Source organism: Dendropsophus ebraccatus, unplaced genomic scaffold, assembly GCF_027789765.1.
Source record: "Dendropsophus ebraccatus isolate aDenEbr1 unplaced genomic scaffold, aDenEbr1.pat pat_scaffold_1025_ctg1, whole genome shotgun sequence".
NCBI lineage: Eukaryota > Metazoa > Chordata > Amphibia > Anura > Hylidae > Dendropsophus > Dendropsophus ebraccatus.
Window position 1 is genome coordinate 1 of NW_027208441.1, and position 22,883 is coordinate 22,883.

The following is a 22,883-nucleotide window of genomic DNA, read 5'->3' on the forward strand; positions in this document are numbered from 1 at the left end:
TGTGTTCTTATGAATTTCATATGTTCATAAAAGTTTTGTTAAATGATACTGTCATGCAGAGAATTCAGCATTCGAGTCTGCCGCAGCAGGAATATTAATAATATCCGGTCATTAATTCATTTAACCTCTGTTCATTCTGAACTTGGTATTCATGTGCATGGGCCTACTTGGTAATGAGAAACCATTATTCTATGTATAGGTTTACATGCAGAAATAGCTGTCAATCACAATGTAGGTCCGCCCACTTGTTTGTTTCAGTCAGATATTATTAGGTTATAGCTCTAAGTTTGTGGTTTAAATATACTACATACACCCATAAATCTCCTGGATATACACTATACATATTTATAGCCTGCAATGAGCCCATCAAATGTCAGAAATGTATCCTATTGCTATACTTTATATTGTTTTTTTCCCCTCATGTTTTTATCCTTATCTTCATGTTGTACCAGTAAGTAAAACTTTTTTTGTGCTAAATCCATACCTGTAATAAGAGTAGATGCCTTTTAAACAATTGCATGTAGAAGATTACTCTGAAGATAGAAAGTCATGGGTGCCAAAGGCTCTTGTTATTCCTCTTCCCAAATAATGTGCCTTGAACAAACTGTACCAGCAGTTTATTCTTGCCTCTAGATTTCTTTTCAGCTTTATACCAGGCACATTATGAAGCACTCCAAAAAGTGGTATAGTGGTGGCTTTAGCTGCACGTATTTGTTTTTTTTATGTATGTTGTAACTTGTTTTATACCCTTGTTTAAACTTCCTCTGTACAGGTCCATTTTTATAGTTAGTGTAATATATGTTCTAGTGTAGTTAGCACATACAGTAAGTTTGCTCTTTCTCTCCTCCTGAGTAACAGAACACTTTTTGTTTACCCAATGTGTTCTTATTCTTTATTCCTGTACAGGCCTATTCTCAAAACAAGGAGAAGTTAATAAATAATGCCATCACATCCTTACTCTCCCAAGAAGGAGACCAGACAGCATCTAATGCAGAGCTGGAGAGTCAGTTCCAGGCAGTCAGAAGATTAGTGGCTTCAAAAGCCGGATTCCTGGCCTTTACTCAGCTACACCAAGTAAGCATGCATTACGATAAAAAGCTGTCTTCTGCTGCTCCGCTACTTGCCTGAGGTCTCATATGCAGTCAGATGAGTTGGACTTTTTAGATTAATATTTTATACTCCTCTTCACAAAGGTTCAGCTATATCGTCCCCCTCTGATTTTCTCCTCACTGTACTAATTGGCATAATGGCATTTAGTGCATGCAGAGTCTTAGACTGAATGTTTACTGGTTAAAACATATTATGAGTAAAATGTACATTTAATTACTGAGAGATTTTCCATATGTAATAAACAATAGATAGATAATAAATAAATAGACATAATGTACACTTCATTGGATTCTTTTTACAAAGTGTTTCTAAATATTTTGGGGGCATAGATTTTCCTGGCTCTGCAGAGATATATTGCTCCCTCACCCCTAAATCAACCATGACTTCAGTGTGCTCCCCAAAATGGCCAACTCCAATCACTAGCCAGAAGATCATATGCTGTACAAGCATACAGAGATACCAGGCCAGTGGTTGACTTCAGCATTATGGCCAGACATGCTTTTTCCATATGTTTTTTTTTTTTAACATATTAACATGGTTTCCTAACCATGATCTCCCAGGGTCCTCTTGTGGCATCTTTAAATCCCCCCAATGAATGCTCCCTCTGCAACTTACTAGGCGGATTAGTCTCGGCACTGACAGCCCACTCAGCCAATCACTGACCAGAGCACTGTGCCACTTCCTTCAGTGATTAGCTGGGCGGGACGAGCTGTCGCTGCCGAGAAAAATCCGTCTTGGAAGTAGTGGCTGTGGGTACTTGGCCATTCACTTCAATGGGCTGACATATGTCAAACTAAGTGCCATTAACTCCCGTGGCCTGGGAAATACTGTCCCGGGTCCCCCCTCCTGCTTGCTTTAGGGCCTTCTGGTGTTTCATGCGGTCAGCCAATCAGACCAAGCCCACATACAAGAGTATGTTGGCTTGGTCTTGCGACTTAGGGGTTGCTGGATTGTTGGATTGCCACCCCAAATCCCCCCCCCCCCACTGTGGGATCTGGCTTTGTGGTGGTGGTGGTCACCGACTGACACTACACCATTGCTACAATAGGAATTCATGTGTATCAGAGACCTGCATGTGTTACATGAGGCAATATGGTTTGATCAAATTTTATACCAACTTCTCATGTTGGTTTTTAATGTAGCGGGAAAACTTTAGTATCAAACATGGGTGCGATGTGCAGCCATTTCCTTGTTCCCCAGGCTTGTGCATTTATGACAATCTGTATTGGATGTCTTGATTGTATTAATAGAGAAGTGGTGGCCATATTTCTTAGTTTAATTCTTACACTTTTTTGTGTTGGTGACTATGCTAATATTCCTTTTTTTCCTTTGGACTGAAGGTTTCGGGAACGTCTGGGAGTAAAAGTAGTGAAGGCTCTAAAGAGGAATAATGATGGTGTGACCCATGCTGCTATTGACATGCTATGTGCACTTATGTGTGTAAGTTTGTTAATGTGCTTCACAGTAGTGGACTAACCATAGTGCTAAAATGTTTCATCTACCCATTACTGACAGTGGGGAAATTATACATTTACAAAGTGCTGTATGCATATAAAATCTGCGTGAATGTCCTGTTACTCTATGTGCTTCTGGACTTCGTGAATAGATGAATAATCCTGTGTGTGTGTGTTAGTCTGAGGTGTAAAGGCATGTGATGGAGCATTACTTACTTGCTTAGCTATGCTTTCCAGGAAATTAGATATACGCATTCATCTGTATGGCAGAAAAAAAGTTGGCATTCATAGAAACTTGTGATTATTAGATCACATTTTATCATAAAAAAAATATTTTTTGTGTTTAACCTAATGTCGCTCTGCAGCTCCGACTAGTGTTCTTTAACACTAGTATAACATTGTAACACTATGTATACAACATTGTAAAAGCTACCTGAAAACTATTAGCTAAGCTGCTGTTTCACTATGAGATAGTACAGTATATAATTTAGACCATGTGTCCTTTTCAGATGAATTAGCTAAACATTCTCTCTGTATTAAGCAGGTAATCCTAAGCTTAAAGCGCAACTATAATTTCAGTAGCCAAAAAATGAAATTCCTCAAATAAAAACCCCTCGTGTTACCTTTTAAAAAGAGCCCTAAACTGCGTTGATAGCGTGTACGCTCGCTGAGATATCCCCAGTTGTTTGGCTCAGAAGAATAAATGAATTTTTCTTCTGGCTGACTGAATGTGGGCGTGGCCTATCCCTCATCTCCTGGCTGCGCCCCTCCATTCACTGAGCAGCACCTTAGCAGATGTATCACACATAGCAGGATCAGATAGAGCCCCAACATACAGTATCACAATGTAAGATTAGATACAGAGCTCCAGCAGATGGTATCACACACAGTGGGATTAGATACAGCCCCAGCATACAGTATCACAATGTAAGATTAGATACAGAGCCCAGCAGATGGTATCACACACAGTGGGATTAGATACAGTCATCTGCTCTCATAACACTGTAGGATAATGTCAGCCATGGAGGTGGGGGCACCTGCTGCAGACATCTGATAGTGAATGTTATATGTACTATGGAAAACTACATCTGTGTTGTGCTGGGACTTGTAGTCCTCCCCTCAGTGACTCACCCACTCTGCCTCATGCGTACATTGGAGTCATGGTGGCACTGGATACACTTGTCCCTCCATCCAGCTCTTTCCCTGCGCTGCTCCTCACACACACCCCTCAGCTCTGCTTAGTCACCTCTGTGAGGGGAGGGGGGAGAGCGTGCTGCTAGGAGGTGGGGGAGGAGGTTTTGTTTATGTCTCTCTCTGTGTCAGGGCTGTTATCTGATCCTCCTGTCACAGTCCGTCAGCAGGAATGCAGAAATAAGTCAGAGCCAGACAGAGCTGTAAGGGCATAGTCAGCCTTATTTATTTAAAACTGTTCATTTTAGGTTATTAATGTATATTGCAAAAGTCTTATCATGACCTAAGCTAACTAAAACTGAATGGTCAAAATATTTTAAAGTTGCGCTTTAAGGTTTATCACAGCATAGCTAATAAATATCTGATCAGTGAGGGTCATTAACATTGGGGTCCATTGTTCCCTAAGTGAATGTTGCAGTAGCACACATGCATGACCACCACACGTGGATGATATAATTTAGAATACTGCTTTAAGTGCAGGCTTTACATAGATGAGACTGCCTCTTGGTTGTTATTTCCATTTTAAATGTTCTCTATATGTCCTGTCCAATGTTGCTTTTTTAAAATTTTGATCCCCACCCTCTTTCTTCTGTAGCCAATGCATGATGATTATGACCTAAGGCAAGAGCAACTGAACAAAGCATCTCTTCTTTCTTCCAAAAAGTTTCTGGAAAACTTACTAGACAAATTTAACTCCCATGTGGTAAGCACTGCAAAACATATGTAATCCACACATGTTAATATGGAGAAGAAGAAAAAATCTATTGATCTATCTTAGTACATGCTCCAAATTATGATGCACAAAAGAGTTTCAATACATTTGATAGGTTATAAAACTGAAATTTGTCATTTGTTGTTTTTGCTGCATTAAGGAGTTATGTCACAAGGGAAACAAAGTCGATAGTGATGCGTGATGTTAAATGTGATGATCACAATAAGAGAACAGCAATGACTGTAGCACAGCGAAAGGTTACAACAGTCACCAATCCGTAGGAAGTGTACAGGCCTTGGCTTTGAATGACTTCAGCACATTTGTGGGCCCAGGACATTATTAAACTCTCACACGCCTCTGCTGTAATTTTGGTCTATTATTCTTACAGTCTTGTCCAAGGTTTTGATTCACACCAGTATTGCCATATAGCGGTATGAAAGGTCCTGCTGCAGAAAACATTGCCCAATCCATGACACTTCCTCGTCCACTTTTCAATGACCTGTTTGCACACACTTTGGGTTCAGTCCTTCCCCAGTTTGTCGATACACACAATTCTTTTAGCCTGCATAGTGGTCACTGCTGCTGAGTCCATGTATGATGAGACAGATCCTTAAGGTGTCTTTACACAGAGAGATTTATCTGACAAATATTTGAAGCCAAAGCCAGGAATGTGTCTGAAAAGAGGGTAGATCCCAGTCTTTTCTTCATGACCTGTTCTCCGTTTATAGTCTGTTCCTGGCTTTGGCTTCAAACATCTGTCAGATAAATCTCTCTGTGTAAACATACCCTTACCCTGTTCAGTGCTGAACTGCCGATCTGTTATCTTTGCTTTATCTGGTGAAATTTACCTGTGCAAACCTGTTTGTGGTCTGAATCAGCCACATATCTCTTCACAGTATGATAATCATGTGTAAAGTAAATCTGTCACCCCCCCTGACCAATAGTCAAATGGCAGAGCATATTGTTTCTTGGGCCGTAGCACCAGTACACCTCACTATGCTGTATGCACATTGTACATCAATAATTATGCCAGGGGCTGGTATACAGCACTGTGAGGTGAGGTGTGGTAGTGCGACGGCCCAGGAATCTTAGGGTTCACCTCTTTGATTCTTTTCACAGACCAAATAATGGTCTTTTTTAATAAACATAAAAACAAACAAGCTACAATGGTATGTTGAGAATGCTTTTAATTATATCTATTCAGCAGCGCCACCAGCTTGGTTGGTGATCAGCGCCCTGTGCGCAGTAAGAGAAACAGATCGCTGAACTCAGGGAGACCAGCCAAACAACATGACTGCCGGCTGCTAGTGAAAGCGCTCAATGCAGTGAAGTCCTAGGTGCATTGCCCCTGGGAAACATGAATATGCAAAAGAGGAAGAGATTGAAGAGTCTCAAAACACAGGACTAGCAGATATCCCTCCAGGAAGGACGCAGCCAAGGGCAGCTCCTCTTTTGCATATTCATGTTTCCCAGGGGGCAATGCACCTAGGACTTTGCTGCATTGAGCGCTTTCACTAGCAGCCGTCAGTGTTTGTCGTTTGGCTGGTCTCCCTGAGTTCAGCGATCTGTTTCTCTTTGGCTCTACTGGGCATTGCTCCCACCTAGCAGAATCTTGCTCCACACTGATGAGGGGCAACACCCCGAAACAGCTGTATGTGGATGGTTACCTAGCCTTGGTTTTATCCCTTGTCATTACATTGACTTTTAGGGCCACTTAATATGGTGGATTTGGTGGTTTCCTAACAGGAGCTGCTCCTTGGCTGGGTCCTTCCCGGAGGATATCTGGCTAGTCCTGTGTTTTGAGACTCTTCAGATAGGCTCCCACGGGCTCCTCTTTTGCATATTCCGTGCGCAGTAAGGAGCTATCATTGGTTTAGATTCGTCTAGCCTGCTAATTGTGATTTTAACAATCTTCTGCTGTTTTGGTAAAACTACTGTAAGGTGATTGTTACTAGCAGCAGTGAGTATAACTGACCTTTTTGGACTGAAGGTCTTCAATATTTGTTTAGTATTCCCAAATCACAAGATGATTTTGGTAACACATTCATTGAATTTTGAATGAGCATTAATTTTTTTTTCTATTTTAGAATTATGGGACTGGAGCCTTGGTTATCAGTTCACTCCTGGATTTCCTCACCTTTGCACTCTGTGCACCATACAGTGAAACAACAGAAGGCCAGCAATTTGATATGTTGCTTGAGATGGTGGCATTACATGGTAGAACACTTTTCAAGCTCTTTCAGGTACAAGGATTTTATAATTTTGCTGGTTTGCATCTAATAGTTTGGTTATTACCTTGTGAGAAGCTGTATGAGCACACATTGAGAAATAGACAAAAATTCAATTGGAAAACCCACTTGTTAAAGTGTATCTGTGGTGCAGGTGAGAAATACAGCACATAGAGCTTGTGGTCCAGTTGGTAATACTATGTTTTCCATGACTTGGGGCAGGTTTGCCTGGTTTAATCTAATATGTATGGCCAGCTTTTGTTGGGAATTCCCTTATCATTTTTGAGTTGTACCGGCAGATTGTTGCTTACTATGCAGCAGCTATTTTCCATCTGTTAGGTGTTTGTTGCTTTTGGGTGGGTTAAATGCTGTTAATCTGATCTTTTTCTTGCATCTCTGTTTTAGCACCCTTCCATGGCTATTGTAAAGGGAGCTGGTTTAGTATGAAAGCTATTATAGAAGTAAGTACATACTGGTTGATATAGTAAATTATTAAAATTGCTTCATTTTTTTTTTTATTATGCATGCACAATAATATCCCATGCAGATAAGTTATATTTAGGTAAAACATGTATGCTGTATTATACCTTGTGCAGTGCCTAAAGGAACTTTGTTCTATGGGGAAAAAAAAATGCCTAGCCATTTTCTAAGAATTTGTCCCTGCCAGTGAAGTTTTTCCTTCATATATTTGTGTTAGAAATAGTTTCTTCAGTTTTTAATGTAAAGCATAGCAAGTCTCTCTACATTTTTTAAACTATGTTTGTTAAGGTTACAAATATGGTTACTTTGAAGCAAACTCATGCTGGAGTGCTTTGGTGCTAAATTCTTAGTATGAGATAAATGCTGTTATGGCCTTTTTTTATTTCTAGGAAGCAGACAAAGAAATAGCTACAAAAATGCAGGAACTTGCTCTCAGTGAAGGTGCCTTACCTCGACACTTGCACACTGCAATGTTTACAATAAGTGTTGATCAAAGAATGCTCACAAACAGGTAAGATCATGTCACTGTAACCTAGTCATAGTCTGAAAGCAATGGAGATGCCCACAAACGGGCAAATCTGGTCTCTACAGCAACCCGTTATTATGTGAACAGAAGCCCATGCAAAGAGTAAGGAAGAGGAACAGATTTTCTTTATAGGATTAAAATATTACTAGCAGGCTGTCTATATAATGTGTAGATTTTCTGGGTATGCCAGAGTGAAAGCTGTTCTGTGTTCTATCTCCCCAATTTTGATGTCTTTTAAAGGGCCACCTAAACCATATCACAGTCAGTATGGGCAAGGCTATATTTTCTTTGCTCCACTATATGATTTAAAATGACCAGAAATGACATTTTTCATGTCTAGAATATGTTAAATAAATCTGTTCAAAATTTGTTTGAATTGAATTTTAATAATTTCATTTTTTTTTTCCTAGACAGCTTAGTAGACACTTAGTTGGCCTATGGACGGCGGATAATACAACATCTTTACATTTGTTGAAGCGTATTTTGGTAAGTTAAAAAAACGTTAGAATGCTTAGGTGAATATTTAATTTAAAAACCTTTTGATCTGAAAAATCTTAAAACTATGCCTTTTAAATTAAATTGAGACGCCACTTTCACATTAAATAACCTTTGATGTGTCGAACATACATTTAAAATTTTTGCATGGTCAGTGTTCAGACCACCAAAGTGATAGGAGAAGCATGTGGCTGTGGGGTTTCACCCCCTGGCTTGTAGCTCTATTCAGGAGATGAATTTTTATAGTCTGTGGACGTTCATTATTGTTTTTCTGGTGCCTTAGTGGATCTCTCTTGATTTTTTTTTTTTTTATGATGTAAAGCAAAGAGACAAGTAAAATCCTAAAAGACTATCAGTAGCTTCTAGTCCTGACATTTTCTCGAATTTTTCAAGCTGCTTAAAGAGGATGTACCATCAGGTACATCCTCTTTAATCTGACCCAAGGATAGAACCACGCCGTCACGGGGAATCCGGTGCCGCGGTCCGGGTTTCCCGCGGTTCTATGCACGGGTCCCGGGACGGAGCTGAAGCACGGGAGGCGGGCCGGCCCGCTCCTCTATCACGCGGCTCCATTGATTCTAATGAAGCCGCCTTATAGAGGAGAGGGAGTTCCCTCCCACTGGGGGTTGGCCAGCCCGCCTCCTGTGCTTCAGCTCTGGCCCCGGACCCGTGGATAGAATGGCACCATACACTGGAACTGGCCACGGTTCAAAAAACGGACCGCGGCATCGGTTTCCCCGCGACGGCGCTGTTCTATCCCTGGATCAGATTAAAGAGGATGTACCTGATGGTACACCCTCTTTAAGGCACAGTAAACGCACTTTTGACTCACATTTTAATATAGTGAATTCTTTGTAAAATGAAATGATCTGTTAGTCAACAGTTCTTGGAATTATTGCTTATGTCTTGTACAATGTAGATGTCCTAAACAGCTTGCTAAATTTTAGTTTTTTTACATCTATGGACAATAAAGGTTAGAAGACTGTAACCAGGTGTTATGTTCTTACAGGGTTTTAGTAAAAAGGTATCTTTACTGCCTTATTAATATGTTACGGTGTTCAGTATACTATATCCCTCAGTACTTCTGCTCTGTCTCCCTATGAATATAATGTTAAGCTCTGCTGTGATGTAACTCTAGCCACTCATTACTGCAGAGCTCCACATGAATATTCATGCACAGGAAGAGGAAGGCCAGCTGGTTCACCAATTCCCTTATTTAACCCATCAGTAAAAAGTGTGATTTTAAAACTATAGCATCAGGGTTGAGGGTACTAAAAATAGATTATTACTCTTGTCTATGCCCAATAGAAACGTAATAGTGGGTTAGGTTTGTCTAACCTTTTTGTAAGGTTCCCTCTAACTTAAAAGAAGTCGTCGGGTGATTAGACAAAATTGACCACCAGCATGGGCAGGGGAAACATAATAAATAAACAATCATTAATTACCTCTCCCCATGCCTCTGCATTGCTAGCTTGCCGCTCTGGGACCCCCGGCAGGCTATGGGATCTCTTGCTGCTTGAATGTCATGACCGGTTTATAAACTGCTTGCTTAGCCATTGAGCAACTGCTCCAATCACTGATTGGCTGAGCGTGCTATCCATCAACCTGGTGGGTATTTTTTCCCGGGTTATGACCACATCAGAACTCTGGTGAGAATACCTTCCGTTGGGGTTCCAGAGCCTGTGACCTGGCGCTTTGGAGTATGGGGAGAGATATGTAGTGGTTGTTTAATGTGTTCCTCCCTGCCCCTGCTGGCTGTCAATTTTTTCAAATCACCAGACTTCTTCTAAGCATTGTTAATATTTTCAGTACAAATAAAATGAGAGTTGTAAGAATTACTTTTGTTAGTTTATAAAAAAAGAGTTGCACTTTGACCCACAAGTTATGACGTGAGAGTTGCAAAAAATTCATCTCCATGCCCAATGAGCGTCACCATGCAACTTCATTCACTTACCAATCAATGAATTGTGAAATGATGAGTCTTGCAGCGCAAAATCACAGTGTAGCCCTAGACTAAGAGGGAGACAGCTGTCACACAGTAGGGGGAACCTGCAGCTTATGGATACACCAGGCTTCTAACTTAAAGCATTTGCAACATGATACATCTATTGAATTGTAAGATCTCCAAACTGCCTAGTAAATTCATATTTTCTTGTATTTGTACTAAATTAGTTTGCCTTATTTTCTAGCCCCCAGGTTTGCTGGCATACCTGGATAGTAAGGATCCTGTTCCGGAAAAAGATGTTGACCGAATGCACATCAGGGATAATCTTAAAATTGCTTCTGTAAGTTTTTGCAAGTTTTTTTAGTTCTATTCTGTCTCTGCACTCTGGACACTAGCTTTTGCAAAGCCAAGTACTCAATCATCTAGAATCCAAATGAAAAAGGGAGATATGTCCCCGTGCAGACCATAAGTATAGAAGCAAATTTTATTGGTGTATATCCACAGGTAACACATTTCAAGAGCGCTGGGCTCTCTTTTCAAACCTCCAGGATACTTAAAACATGGTACACATCGAGATATGCTAGCATCGCTCCGGACTTCCACGTTGGTGTAGGACCTTTGCACATGTGCACTCCGATAAGCTCCATGGTGCTGATCGGAGTGCACATATGCAAAGGTCCTACACCAACGTGGAAGTCCGGAGCGATGCTAGCATATCTCGATGTGTACCATGTTTTAAGTATCCTGGAGGTTTGAAAAAGAGAGCCCAGCGCTCTTGAAACGCGTTACCTTTGGATATACACCAATAAAATTTGCTTCTATACTTATGGTCTGCGCGGGGACATATCTCCCTTTTTCTTTCATTTGGATTCTACATATGATTACGCATACCCAAGGGTTCTGCGGCTGTGAGTCTCCTGCAGCGGCCAAGTGTATATTATACCATTTACATGCTGTTATAGTGGTTGTGGCTTCTCACAACCACATCAGGTGAGCTTAAACCTGTGTGCAACTTCATCGCCACGGTGCTTTTGAATATACAGTGTCACCCTATGAGGCGCACTGCCCTGTGTTTTTTTTTTTTTCTTCTGTTTCCCTATTTGCAAGTACTCCATCATGACATTTTACATCTAAATTACACAAAGAGAATAAAGTGTTTCATAAACACCAGAAACAACCTTTTTTTAAAAAAAAAAAAAAATCTTGCTCTTTTATCATACAGCAAGGGCTGCATGGACATTGTTATCAAGAGTGAAATCAACTGTGATACACTACATGTGAAAGCACCACAATATGCATGATTTAAGAAAAACTGATACTGTGTTATAATTAATGCAAGACCAGAAGGGGCAGTGCATAATGTCTGCTGATGGTTTTCCATGGCATTCAGGAGGCTTCTGAATTAAAAACAAACAACCCCCCCCCCCCCCAATGCCATTTCATATTTTCCCCATACAAAAGAAATTGTTTAAAAAAAAAATCCAAACATATTTGGCATCACCATGTTCATAACACCCCAAGTTACAATAATTTATACAGCATTGGGAATGCAGCAGAATTGCTTTTTTTATTTATTTTTTTAAGAAAAATACTCTTGTGCCAAAATAGTCAAACTAAAAAAAAACAAAAACAAATATGAACTTGGTATCACTGTAATCGTAGTGAGCCAGAAAATATATTTATTATGTTATATTGTTACATTTAATGCCGTAAATTTGGTATCCATTCCCCCAAGGGGTAATTATTATTGTTATTATTATTAAATAAAAAATTTAGATGAATCCCAAAACTGTGACAATAACATTTTTTAACTACTTCCACAAAAAACAAGCCCTCACATGGCTACATTGACAAAGTTTTAAAAGAGACTCTGTCAGTAAGTTTATCCTGTCCTATCTAAGGGTAGTATACACTAGTGACAGAGAATTTGAACAGAATGATTTGTCCCACATTTCTCTATGCAACTGATTTAGCAACCTCCTCCTGTATAACATGGGCAGAAGTAAGTGGGCAATAAAAAAACAAAGAAAATTGCTCTTAGAGGTTAGAGCTAGGTATGAATATACAAAACTGCCTACGGTACATAGTCTATCTATATTTAATGATGATTTTCATTATTAATTAGGACCAGTATGGCAAATTTAAACAAGTCCCAGAATGGCAGAGGTTAGCCGGGAAAGCTGCTAAAGAAGTTGAAAAATTTGCCAAGGAAAAAGTTGACTTAGTTTTGTTGCACTGGAGAGACAGGATGGGAATTGCACAGAAAGAGGTAAGGATATAATATAAGTAGGACTTATGTAGACCATGATTGGACAGGTGGGCACGCCCGCCCCCAGTGTGACAAAACCTTCTCCCTTCTGTGACGGGGCTACCTATGTGACTCAGCGCTTAGTGGGCCGATTGTCACACTGGGAGTGGGCAGGCCTGCCTCCAGTGCTTCACCCCCGCGCCGGTGCTCCATAATAGACAGGCGTGGGAACTGGGCGGCAGTTTAAAAAAAAGAACCGCGGCATCTGCATCCCTGTGCCGGCGCCAGTCTATCCATGTAAAAATCACAAAAGCAATGTTCCGTGGTACATTCGCTTTAACCCTGTTAAATACAGGGGTATTCACGCCTTTTCAACAATTTAGGAATGTTTGTATGGTGACAATTGAGCAACTTCTTATTGGGTTTGTTTTTCTATTGTGCTTATTTTCCATCAGTATTATTTGTCTTCTTCCTCATTGATCTTTTGTAGGCTAGTCAGCTTCTTTCTCTTGGTGACTTATTCCTCCATTTAACCGTGCTGTTTTTATTGATGATGATCTTGGGCAGGCGCGTGTGATTGCACACACAAACACACCTAATAGAAAATGAAGTAACATGAGGTCATAATTTTTTTAACTTGTAAACTTATTCACAGTGATTCACTTTGGGGAGATTTATCAAAGAGGTGTAAATTAGAGCTGGTTTAGTTGCCCCTAGCAACCAATCAGATTCCACTTTTTATTCTTCACAGATTCCTTGGAAAATGAAAGGAGGGATCTGATTGGTTGCTAGGGGCAACTGGGCCAATTCTGCTTTGCACCAGTTTGATAATTTTCCCCCTATGTATTTTGTGCACTGAGCTTATGCTATCTCAGTTTCTATTACATTTAAATTTAAAATTCTCCTGTTTCTTGACTTGTCACAACTTGTCTTTGTTGCATTTGTGGGTAGTTTTTTTAGAGACCTCCCCACTATTGGCCAGTAAAGAAAGGGGCTTGGCTATTACAATCCTGTGCAGTGTGTGGAAGTTTGCAGACAGAAACACAAGGGTCTTTGAGTCTTAGTACATGTCATCTTTATATATGTCTCAGAATCATGTCAGAAGATGTTTAAAGGTTAGACTTTCCTTTCAAGCAAATTGAATATTGTGTGACTTACAAGAAGTAAATATGGCTGTTTAGGTTGCTTTCTAAATCTCTATTTCCCTTGTTTTTATTTTTCTACGTTCCTAATCAGGACAGAAATAATATGGTGAGTTTGTCTTTCCTATGTTCCTTCTGTTTGTCCCTTTTAATACTCCGCTTGGGTGTAATGTGTTTACTGTAAGTGGTGAAGGGTAAGGTGTATGGTTTCAGTTTCCTACCAGCATAGTCTGTGTATGATGATATATTATTGTGCATGCACTTTTTCACTACTTTGAAACACATGCATGTATTGCCTGCAAACTAGAATTATTTTGTTTATGTGCTTGCTTGTTTTGTTTTTTTTGTTTTTTTTTACATTTGTTTACATTTTTTTTTTACATTTGTAACTAATTTAAAAATAAACCTGACACATTAAAAATGCTATTTGAGCTGTCAGTATGGTATTCTACAGCAGAAGCAGAGTTTGATATATACTTTTGTTGAAAATTTTTCCATATACAAGTGGTACCCGGTTTTTTCGAACATAATTGGTTCTGGAAGGCTGTTCCATAACCGAGCAGTTCGAAAACCGAGCTGTAAGTTCCCATAGGGAACAATGTAAATGTGATTAATTGGTTTTTACACTCCGTGGGTCAGGTGCAGAGCACCCGGCCCACAGAGTGCAAAAACACTCCACATCCCCCGCAACAGTGAGAGGCAGGAGCGGGCAGCTATTTAAACTTGCCGCCGTGCTCCTGCTCCAATCAGCTGCGGGGGACACCCTGTAAAGAAGTGGGGAATCCCATCATAATGATGGGATTCCCCACTTCTTTACACGGTATCCCCGGCAGCTGATTGGAGCAGGAGCACGGCGGCAAGTTTAAATAGCCGCCCGCTCCTGCCTCTCACTGCGGGGACAGGCTGTAAAGAAGCCGGCTCCCAGCGCTGTCCTCCTGTCTCTCCCCACCAGCCCCTCCGCCCCCCCGCCGACCCGGAGCGCTGTACACCCCTATAGACTGCGGCGCGCCCGCAGCCCCGCTCACCAGCTTCTTGCTTCGCTGCTCCCCGCCGCCTCTGCAGGGTAAGAGAGAGTCTGCAGAGGCGGCGGGGAGCAGCGAGAGCAAGAAGCTGGTGAGCAGGGCTGCGGGCGTGCCGCAGTCTATAGGGTGTACAGCGCTCCGGGCCGGCGGGGGGGCGGAGGGGCTGGTGGGGAGAGACAGGAGGACAGCGCTGGGAGCCGGCTTCTTTACAGCCTGTCCCCGCAGTGAGAGGCAGGAGCGGGCGGCTATTTAAACTTGCCGCCGTGCTCCTGCTCCAATCAGCTGCGGGGGACACCCTGTAAAGAAGCGGGGATTCACCTCATTATGATGGGATTCCCCACTTCTTTACAGGTGTTCCCCGCAGCTGATTGGAGCAGGAGCACGGCGGCAAGTTTAAATAGCTGCCCGCTCCTGCCTCTCAGTGTTCCGAACACCTCTAACTGTCAGCTGAACATCAGTTCAGCTGACAGTTATCCCCCTGGTTTTGTTCGGATACCGAGCAAAACTTCAGGGGAAATTTAGTTTGAAAACCAAATTGTTCGAACTCCGAGGTGTTCGGAAACCAAGGTTTTACTGTAATTTGGAACCTGCTGATCTGAATCAGTGCATATTCTGTTCTTAGGAGTCCAATGGGTGGTGTTTTAGTGTTTGACAGTCTTCTTTTTATGACATTGCATATAGAGATAGCCATTAGTCACCGACTGCCCACTGGGATCCGGTACGTGTGAAGCTACCCTTAAGGGGATTTTTTTCAAATCAGCCTGTGTCAGAAAGTTATACAGATTTGTAATTTACTTCTATTTAAAAATCTCAAGTCTTCCAGTACTTGTCAAATGCTGTATGTCCTGCAGGTGGTGTTTTCTTTCCAGTCTGACAATATGCTCTCTGCTGCCACCTCTGTCCCTGTCAGGAACTGTCCTAAGCAGAAGAGGTTTTCTATGGCGATTTGCTACTGCATTGGACAGTCACGGGCAGAAGTGGCAGCAGAGAGCATTGTGTCAGACTGATAAGAAAACACCACTTTCTGCAGGGCATACAGCAGCTGCTAAGTACTGGAAGACTGGATATTTTCAAATAGAAGTAAATTACAAATCTGTATACTTTCTGTAACTAGTTTATTTGAAAGAATTTTTTTTCTCAGAGGTCCCTTTTAAGAAGACCATTTTAATACATGACACCCATGTAATGTGGTAGTTCTACTATGCAATGTCTGAATATAGATTCAGGGTACACCAGTTTTATTGATGAAGTGTAAACTTCGCCGTAATATATCATAAATTCTAGTTAGTATATGAGGCAGATGTATACTACTTTAGGCTGCGTTCACACTACGTATATTTCAGTCAGTATATGTATATTTCAGTCAGAATATTTCAGTCAGTATTGCAACCAAAACCAGGAGTGGATTAAAAACACAGAAAGGATCTGTTCACACAATGTTGAAATTGAGTGGATGGCCGCTATTTAATGGCAAATATTTGCTGTATTTTAGAACAACGGCTGTTATATTGAAATAATGGCCGCTATTTACTGTTATATGGCGGCCATCCACTCAATTTCAACATTGTGTAGGCAGATCCTTTCTGTGTTTTTAATCCACTCCTGGTTTTGCTTGCAATATGAGGACCACAATACTGACTGAAATATACGTAGTGTGAACCCAGCCTAGGGTATAAACACACACACTGTATACGCAGCGTATTTACTGCTGCGATATGCAGCAAGTACGCAACAAATACGCAGCAGATTAAATCTAAAAAACTGAACACAGCATCAAATCTGCTGCAGATCTGCTGCGTATTTGCTGCGTATCTGCTGCGTATACGGTGTGTGTTTGTACCCTTAGTCTGTCTATAGCAGACAAGCAGTCTCTGGCATTTATATAGATTACATTTCAAATTTCCAAACGTGAAAAACCTTTTGGTGACATAAGTATGCTTGTTAAAATTTTTAATAAGCATTTGTTTTATATTTTCAGAATGTAAACCAAAACCTGTCATTCTTCGTAAAAGGCGGCAACGGATAAAAATAGAGGCCAATTGGGATCTTTTTTACTACAGGTGAGAAACAAAATCATATCCATGTTTTAAAGGGGTAGTGCGGCGGTAAAGAATTATTCACAGAACAACACACATTACAAAGTTATACAACTTTGTTATGTATGTTATGTCTGTGAATGGCCCCCTTCCCCGTGTCCCACCACCCCACCCGTGTACCCGGAAGTGTGGTGTGCTATACTCACCTGTCACGTGCTGACACCCGTCTCCGATCTTCAGCGAGTGACGTCTTCTTCGGCCGGCCGGCGAACAGCTCCGTCTGTTCCGAATGCCGGCCGCCCTCTGCAGCGTCATCCGATGCTCAGCCGCGATTGGCTGAGCATAACTCAGCCAATCGCGGCTGAGCACAGTTGTGACGCGGCGGAAGGGGGACGGGCGGCAGCGACTCGGCCGTCCTTCCGAAGATGACGTTTGGCACAAGATGGCGGGCGGCCCTCGACACGGATCAGGTAATGTATAATGCACCAACACTTCGGGTACACGGGTGGGGGTGGTGGGACACGGGGAAGGGGGCCATTCACAGACATAACATACATTACAAAGTTGTATAACTTTGTAATGTGTGTTATTCTGTGAATAATTTTTTAGCGCCGCACTACCCCTTTAATGTCATCATTTTTTCTTATATACATGATATCACACATTACATTCACCTTAGTGTATGTACCTAAATTGCAAAGTCAGGTGTGAGGACTACTCAAACCATAGTAGATCTCTCAGAAAATAACATTTTTTTTTTCATGTTGCCTACAATTTTTCCCTTGCAATTCACCTGAATTACTTGTATTTTTGAAGATTTCACCAGGATCATGCAAGATCAAACTTGATCTGGAATTTTAAAACAAGGGAGGAGTTAAGAGACACTCTGGAAGCTGAAATGAGGGCGTTTAATGTTGATCGGGAACTTGGAAGTTCAACAGTAATATCATGGAATTATCAGGAGTTTGAGGTATCACTGCAACCCTGCTTGTCCAAAGAGGAACCAACTTTTACTTGCTTTCATTATGGACTATGTGTGACCTACTCTGCATAAACCTCCAATGCATGTAGAGTAGTAAGGCCCCGTTCCCACTGAGCAAAACTAGCGGAATTGTCCGCCGCGGAATGCAGTTAGCCTCCGGCTCATAATGGGAGTCTATGGGAGGCGCGCGCTCCTGCCCTGTCCGCGCTGAAGAATGAACATGTTTATTCTTCAGCGCGGACAGAGCAGGAGCGCGCACCTCCCATAGACTCCCATTATGAGCGGGGAGGGGCTAACGGCATTCGCCGCGGAATTACGCTAGTTGTGCTCAGTGGAAACGGGGCCCTAAGAGAACATTGCAAACAACATGAATAACATTGCAATTCAGTTGTTCTAGACAGGGTGATTATTTGCCATGAGGTGAATGAGTGAACAAAGGTAAACAAGGGAAATCAGCTCACCTCTTGGTATATTGTTCGGAGTCTCCAGCGTATGTGAGAGGGTGCACGGTTCCAGGCGGTGGCTGTCCGTCAGGTAAGTAAATGGTTGCAAGAGGGTGATGAGGATCCAGCACTCCAAGAGGTTTAAAATTCAAAACTTTTATTAGAACATATCTAAAAAACAGCTGAGCAGCTCATGCTGTGTGGGCCTGAAAGACTGACGCGTTTCGCGCATGCGCGCTTAGTCATAGTCTAATGGTCAGTGTGTGACTAGAGATTTAAAAACAAGTAATGGCCAATGAGAATGTTTCCCCATGCATGTGTGTGCAGGTGGGTGAATAAGTGCAATCAGTGATGTACTCGCTTGGACACTGTTAAGTTAGTTCAGTGGTCAGTTAGTATTACAAAGTATAATGAGTATGTGAATTACTAGACATGATGTTGTAATTTATAAGTAAGCTATGATCATACAATACAAATAGAGGAAGGTGGAGTGTGATGACACATTATCCACATAAGAGCGTCTTCGGCGACCAGGTCGTGTTTTTTTTAAAAGATAAAATGAATACAAAAATGTGTAACTCTATCGCATGTGAAACGACCAAGCCGCACAGTCTGAACTACGCTCTAGAGATGAATATCATGAAGACAAATAAATAATTAAATTATAAAAATAATGCTTCTGTTTTAGTTGGCATGTTTAAATGGCAATTTTTTGGCAATTTTTTGGCGTGTCTCCATGATAGTTCTAAACATATGTTGAAAATGCAACCCTTGACGATGGGTAAAGGAAACGTATGAAATAAAAATATATATATTTATATATCCTAATGATTATGCCATGTCCACATATGAATGAAGGCTGAAAACAGGTGTGTAGCCTGATGGCAAAATCTAACTGTTTGAAGATATAGAATTGTATGTACAAAAAAATATATATGTCTAATGGATAATGATAAATGGATAAATACTAAATAATGAATATTAAACATTAAGTATTAAATATTAAATATTAAATATTAAATATTAAATATCAGTGTGTCCCACCCAGATACATGTTAATGCATAATCTGATGGTAAAATCTAAAGTGCATGTGTCAATAATAGATATATGCATAACCACAAACACATGTATATGTGAAAGTGTGGGGGTGTATACACAATGATTAAGCCATGCTACTCAATGATAAAGAATTATGAATGTTCTAAGAAACAAATGAATGATGATAATAAATAAATTTATTTCATACGTTTCCTTTACCCATCGTCAAGGGTTGCATTTTTCAACATATGTTTAGAACTATCATGGAGACACGCCAAAAAATTGCCAAAAAATTGCCATTTAAACATGCCAACTAAAACAGAAGCATTATTTTTATAATTTAATTATTTATTTGTCTCATGATATTCATCTCTAGAGCGTAGTTCAGACTGTGCGGCTTGGTCGTTTCACATGCGATAGAGTTACACATTTTTGTATTCATTTTATCTTTTAAAAAAAACACGACCTGGTCGCCGAAGACGCTCTTATGTGGATAATGTGTCATCACACTCCACCTTCCTCTATTTGTATTGTATGATCATAGCTTACTTATAAATTACAACATCATGTCTAGTAAATTCACATACTCATTATACTTTGTAATACTAACTGACCACTGAACTAACTTAACAGTGTCCAAGCGAGTACATCACTGATTGCACTTATTCACCCCACCTGCACACACATGCATGGGAAACATTCTCATTGGCCATTACTTGTTTTTAAATCTCTAGTCACACACTGACCATTAGACTATGACTAAGCGCGCATGCGCGAAACGCGTCAGTCTTTCAGGCCACACAGCATGAGCTGCTCAGCTGTTTTTTAGATATGTTCTAATAAAGTTTTTGAATTTTAAACCTCTTGGAGTGCTGGATCCTCATCACCCAGGTGAAATGAGTGTCTGTCCTCAGACCAGAGGGTGCAAAGTACCTTATGGTTGCCATGTTTTATGGAGTGACTAAGTCATACTGTCTACCAGCGACTGATACACACTTTGCCCCTCTCATATTTTTTTTTACTGTTTGCCCCATTTGACCCCATGACCTGCAATTGATGACTAGACAAAGATAATCAAATGCAAAACCAATCAGGACCCATAATGTAACAGTTAGAGATGAGCGAACCTCGAGCATGCTCGAGTTCATCCAAACCCGAGTGTTCGGCATTGGATTAGCGGGGGCTGCTGAAGTTGGATAAAGCTCTAAGGTTGTCTGGAAACATGGATACAGCCAATTACTATATCCATGTTTTCACTCGAGCATGCTTGAGGTTTGCTCATCTCTAGTAACAGTATTTGGAACTCTTTGATTTATATAAAAGTATACAGTACATGTCACATATACTGTTATTACTTTTAATGTTTTAAAGTGTACCTATCGTTTGTAAAAACTTAGACATGTCTGGCTAAGCACGGTCCTCTCTTGGCTCTGTGTCACATGCATCTGTGGGTTCTGTCTGATTGCCTATGTAAGTCTATTAAGCCTGACTGATATGATGTGACAGGGAGCCGGGAGAGGGCCACGCTTAGCGCACACTTTACCCGGCTCATTCTACTGATCAATATGAGTCAGACTGGACCGATCAAAAGTTTTGACAAATCTCTATGACATTTTAAAAGTTTTTACAATTGACCCTGCTTCCATAGTAAGGGTCCTCTAACATGCAGGGATTTGTCAGCCACGTGGACCCTTTAGCGAGATCGGCGCTCGTTTGCAGTGCTTTTACACAGCACGAAAAATCAAGGGGCCTGGGCTGCACAAACAAACCTTGTATTGTTCCTGCAGCATAAAAGCTGACAGCTAAGATGTGTGTATATAAGCTCACTAAACAAAAAATTTGTCAACCTTGTGCGCAAGACTGTTCAGATTGGGCAGTGGTTGAGTCACATGCTCTACATGATCATAAGGCAATAGAGATCAGTTAGACAGTTTGTTCAAGCGGTAATTGTTTGTAAACATGGTAAAATGTAAGGATTTGGCAAAAAGAGGCAGTCGTGTTTGGTCATGCCCATGGCCATACAGTGGTGAAGTTGCTGGATTTGTTGGTGCTTCGCAGCGGACTGTTCACTGTGTCTCCAAGCAGTGTTGTAATACACATTGCCACGAAGACGTCAGAATTGTGGTCAGAAAAGGATCCTGAGAGGGACCAGAGACAAGTTGCCAGCTTGTGGATCAAAAATCGCTTTGAAACCTGACAGGAATTGCTGCAGTCAGTGAATGAAGGTCCTTCCTCAACCTGTTAGTGAGCGAACATTGTGACTGGTTATCAGGCCAGAGGTGGAGATACACAATATTTAATGATGATTTTCATTATTTCCTTTGGGGTGAATAATTTTTTGTCTGGTGAGCTTATCTGTGCTGTCATTTTAAAGAGGAGGCCTTCATGAGACATGCCGAATCACAAGCAGTGGGGATGTATGTATAGACTTTTTGCTTGTGATCCAGGACGTCTCCTCCAGGCCTCCATCCTAGCCGCCAGCTGAATCTTCAGGCCCCGCCTCCAGAATGATTTACAGCTGGAGGAGGCAGAGTCTGAAGCTACAGCCGGCGACCGAACTGGAGGAGACATGCTGGATCACAAGTAGTGTGGCTGGTTATATAAAGACTGCTGCTTGTGATCTTTAACCTGACAGCAATGATATATACATATCTGTGCTGTCAGTTTTCTTATCTTTGCAGGCTGCACATAACCCTGTTTACACAGGACGATGTGTGGCCGGTAGCAATAAATTTAAAAACCTGCTCTAAAGACCTGATCAGCTAAAGATCACATTTTCTCCATCCTTGGCTATGAGGTGTCACTTTACACAGCCGATTATCGCTGCAGGAGCATTTCTAGCAACACACCCTATCAATATTCGGCCAGTGTTAGGAGTCTTCAAAGGGAACTTGTCACCCCAGCACCCAGAGCAGAACCGGATTGAGCCCCCGATAGTGGAGCAGTGATTTCCTATGGACGTCAGACTCATCTCTTCTCATTTACATATTGAGCGTGAAGACTTTTGGGCAGGAATTTCTCTGCGGCGGGACTGGCAGGGGGGGTATAAGTATCGGGGGCTTTAATTGAGGAGGGGGGGGGGAGAGATCGGGTGCGCTCTGGCTCAGTTGCGGGGGTGACAAGTTCCCTTTATGCAAGGTTCATGCTAGTCAGCTGCTGGTTAAAGTGCTCAAAATCCTACATGCATTGCTGCATGGGAAATACAATTATAAAAAAAGAACCTATGGAGCCTCATTTAAGAGTCTCAAAACACACAGGACTAGCCAGATATCCCTCCGGGAAGGACCCAGCCATGGGGTGGCTCCTGTAGGGAAACCACCAAAACAGCCATATAAATTGGCCCTATAAGTCAATGTAATGACAAGAGAAAAACCAAGGTCAGGTATCCATCTACAACCATTTTGCTAAATATATATTTTTTTAATTTCACACATGTTCACACGTTTGTTTTATTTTACTGCGTGTGAACCTATCCTAAAGGGTCTGAATACCTATGACGGTGCAGTATTTTAATTTGTCCTTTTTAATAAACTTAATGATGGGGGAAAGTTTTTTCTTTTTCTAAGTGAGAAAGTGCAGGGGTCAAAAGACTTTCTGAATGCATTAAATATTTCCATTATTAAAATTCTGTTGTCCCCTCACCCTGATCTTGCATGACTTCTGTCTTTTTTTTTTCAAGGTAAAATATGAGTGTCTGGCTGATGAGATAAAAATAGGAGATTACTACCTACGTCTTTTGTTGGAGGAAGATGAGAATGAGGAAAGCAGTGCTATAAAGCAATCGTAAGGAACCATTCTTATATGACGTTATATTTGGCCCAAATTTATGT

The 22,883-nt window shown here is 41.2% G+C and overlaps 1 protein-coding gene across 1 annotated transcript in view; it reads left to right on the forward strand.

The window, feature by feature from the left end:
- Positions 1–906: 906 nt before the first annotated feature.
- The window catches only part of LOC138774679 (dnaJ homolog subfamily C member 13-like), a gene marked incomplete at both ends in the record, with an annotated part of 55,055 nt that continues 33,078 nt past the window's right edge, over positions 907–22,883 (forward strand). The window contains 15 exon segments of the mRNA XM_069955661.1: positions 907–1,074; positions 2,253–2,332; positions 2,451–2,550; positions 4,351–4,458; positions 6,555–6,710; positions 7,101–7,134; positions 7,137–7,156; positions 7,565–7,686; positions 8,112–8,187; positions 10,386–10,481; positions 12,267–12,410; positions 16,532–16,538; positions 16,541–16,613; positions 17,406–17,559; positions 22,733–22,836. Coding sequence (XP_069811762.1) covers positions 907–1,074; positions 2,253–2,332; positions 2,451–2,550; positions 4,351–4,458; positions 6,555–6,710; positions 7,101–7,134; positions 7,137–7,156; positions 7,565–7,686; positions 8,112–8,187; positions 10,386–10,481; positions 12,267–12,410; positions 16,532–16,538; positions 16,541–16,613; positions 17,406–17,559; positions 22,733–22,836 — 1,442 coding nt within the window.